We start from the raw sequence: 3013 nt of genomic DNA on the forward strand, positions 1-3013 counted from the left end.
GTAATTTAGGCATGTTACCCACTATGGGCGCGCCTAAGGACCCCTAAAAACCCGGGTCTGGTTTCACAGGTTTAGTTAAGTGAACCTGGAACCTGTTAAATCAGGCAACCCCAACCACTTTTTTTCAACCCGACCCGCGAAAAAAACAACACTTACTTGCTTATATGACCGACTCGCTTAACTTAACTATTCACTGACTCACTTATGAAAACCAACTTGTTTATCTCTCTCTTTATTATAGAAAAACAAACTTTTCTGTGCAAAATGATCTGTAATATAACCTCATATAATATCATATACACTTTATTAAATTATAAATGAGATTGAACAGCCAGTTCCATGATTTGTACAACTCTATAATACCATCACTAAATATCATTGCTAGATATCATTGCTAGATATCATCGCTATATATCTGTGATAAGATAGCACTATGACCACTAGGTTATCCATAGCAAAAGGCCAACGTAACCATTTGTTAAATGGTTGCGCTCATAGTGATATATATACCTGTGGGTGTGCCTATACACTGCGACCACCAGCCGCAGCATAGTGGGGAACCACATCCTCCCCCACTTGGTGGAGATGCGACCACGCATCTTACTAACCACTCAAGTGCCAAGGAGATGAAGCACTCAACCTCACCACACTATGATTGGGCCAATCATAATGTCTAGGTACATACAGAGGCCCCCAAGGGCACACCTTGCATGGAGTAAGCCATTCTTCTAGAAAAATCACAATGGCATTTCCCGGATTTGAACCCTGCCTGAGTTCTCTTGGCTAGTCCATGTTAACAAATGGTTAGATGTGATAAGATAACTGAATAGTATTATAGATAATATAGTCTCTTTTTGTTATTTTTTTATTTATATTATTTCAGAATATAAACTTTTTGTTTCTACTTCTCTCTATTTACAAATTTTCTATTATAAAAAATATAGATAGTTTTTTAATAAACTGAGAAAATATTCTCTTATCTTCTATAAAATCTTTCAGATACAGCAGTAGTGATTTTTTTAAGAAATTCTATTATAGTTTTATTATAAATAGTTATATATCAGATTAGAAGTAAATATACAATTTAATAAATTTAATAAACTGAGTCTTCTCAAGAGTTGCTATGTGAATTCTATTTCTCTTTCTTTATATTAAAGAAATTTCTATATATATAAATTATATATATAGAAATTTCTTTAATATAGTATATCTTCATACTCTTCAGAAAGCTTTGAAGCACAGATGCTGTCTGTGCTTCTCTGAGATGCTAAATCTATATATATATACATAATACTTTTGATAAAGTCCTCTGCAGATAGATGACAATAATCTTGGGACCAATCGGGGTTCAACCCGCTTACACCTGACGTCTTCAAGTCACGTGTTGGTTTGTGTCAACTCCCGAGGTCCCCTTGACTGATAATTAGCATGATCTTATTTGTTCTTTAACTGTCTGGCCTCCCACCACAACACCTGCACTTTCATTCTTGACTTATTCAACAAAGCTGCGTCTGGCAACTTAATGTCCGCGGTATCAAGAACCATCTGATGTTCTGGATGGTAAGCATGATCAGAGATATTCCATGAAATATGTGCCGCCCACCATCCACATGTCTTGGTTTCTCTATTCGCAGGATAAGGTCAGGCTCAAAACGACACTTCCCTCCATCTTTAAAGCCTCAAACTTGTCATATGATTACAATCCAGCTAGCATGGACTCTTCCCAGATTGGTAAGCAAATGCATTCAAGCACCATTGACATATTACTAATCTGTATAAGATTGGAATTCTAACTGCGAATTCTTTAAATTCACACATGGCTGCTTTATTGTGGATGAGGCAGAGAATCTCTGAAAATGAGAGATCAGATTTGATCTTAATAAGCTCACAAGAGTTGCTGCAAACTCAGTCAGAGCTGCTTGTTGTGTTGCTGTCAAGAAGCATCCTGATGGCATGTTCAACAAAGCCTTCCTTATGTCTATGAATGATGGGCGAGAAGTAATAGTGAAGGTTCCAAACCTCAATGCTGTTGTTCCGCACTATACCACTGCCAGCGAAGTGGCCACGATGGACTTTGTAAGTTTATCCTGAATGTCAACACCAAGTCTTGCTAACATGCCTGAACCATGAGGCTAGAAAAACTCTTGACACACCTGTCCCTCGCGTATATGCATGGAATTCGCAAGCAAAAACACATCCCATGAGTGCTGAATTTATCATCATGGACAAAGTCAAAGGTGTTCTACTGTTCCAAGTATGGGGCACCATGAAATTACCCCAGAAGCTCAAGGTCCTCCTTGCCATCACATACCTCCAGAAGCAATGGCTGAGAGTTTCTTTCTTCTATTATGGGAGCTTGTATTATGCAGGAGATATGCAGCCTTCAGCAGATAGTCACTATATTAAGAACAGTGAGGTCATCAGTGATTCAGATTTCATGATTGGTTCAGCTACAGGCCGGGACTGGTGTGATGCAGGCTGATTGATTCTAGATGTCAATAAGGGGTCATGTATGTTGTTAACCTTGTCGTTCCTGTGCAGGTTCTAATAAGATTTTAGAGGTATCTTTGACACAGCATCTGCAGGCAGTCAGCATGTGAGAGATGATGGCTGTTCAGTATTTAAAGCCCCCCAAACAGATTGCCTTGTTCTGTGGCTCAAAGCTCTACCAACTGAATATGGGAAAGAAAAGTGCTGCTTTAGATTGCTACTGACAAGTTGTCAATGTCCTTATTCTCAAGAATACAGCCATCACCCGACCCTGCCTCTGGCATGATGATTTGCATGATGACAATGTCTTTGTAGACCTATATAATTCTGCAAGAATTATGTGTATTATTGACTGGCAGTCATGTCATATCTCACCCCTCTTCAACCACAATATCAACCCTGCTTTTCTTGACTGGGACAGTCTTGAACTGGAGACACTTGATCTTGCATCATGACTTAATATCTCCGGGCTCTCACTGAAGGAATGCTGTGTGGCTGTATATGAGTATACCATCCAAAATGT

The 3013-nt window shown here is 38.8% G+C and overlaps 1 protein-coding gene across 1 annotated transcript; it reads left to right on the forward strand.

The window, feature by feature from the left end:
* Positions 1-1610: 1610 nt before the first annotated feature.
* On the forward strand, positions 1611-2482 carry HCBG_09215 (phosphotransferase enzyme family protein; the record flags this gene model as incomplete). Its single annotated transcript, XM_045436264.1, has 3 exons — positions 1611-1731; positions 1910-2076; positions 2132-2482. 3 exons carry the CDS (start codon positions 1611-1613, stop codon positions 2480-2482), a joined length of 639 nt encoding a protein of 212 aa, XP_045283025.1.
* Positions 2483-3013: the final 531 nt, after the last annotated feature.

Source organism: Histoplasma capsulatum (assembly GCF_000150115.1).
Source record: "Histoplasma capsulatum G186AR genomic scaffold supercont2.51, whole genome shotgun sequence".
Classification (NCBI taxonomy): Eukaryota; Fungi; Ascomycota; class Eurotiomycetes; order Onygenales; family Ajellomycetaceae; genus Histoplasma; species Histoplasma capsulatum.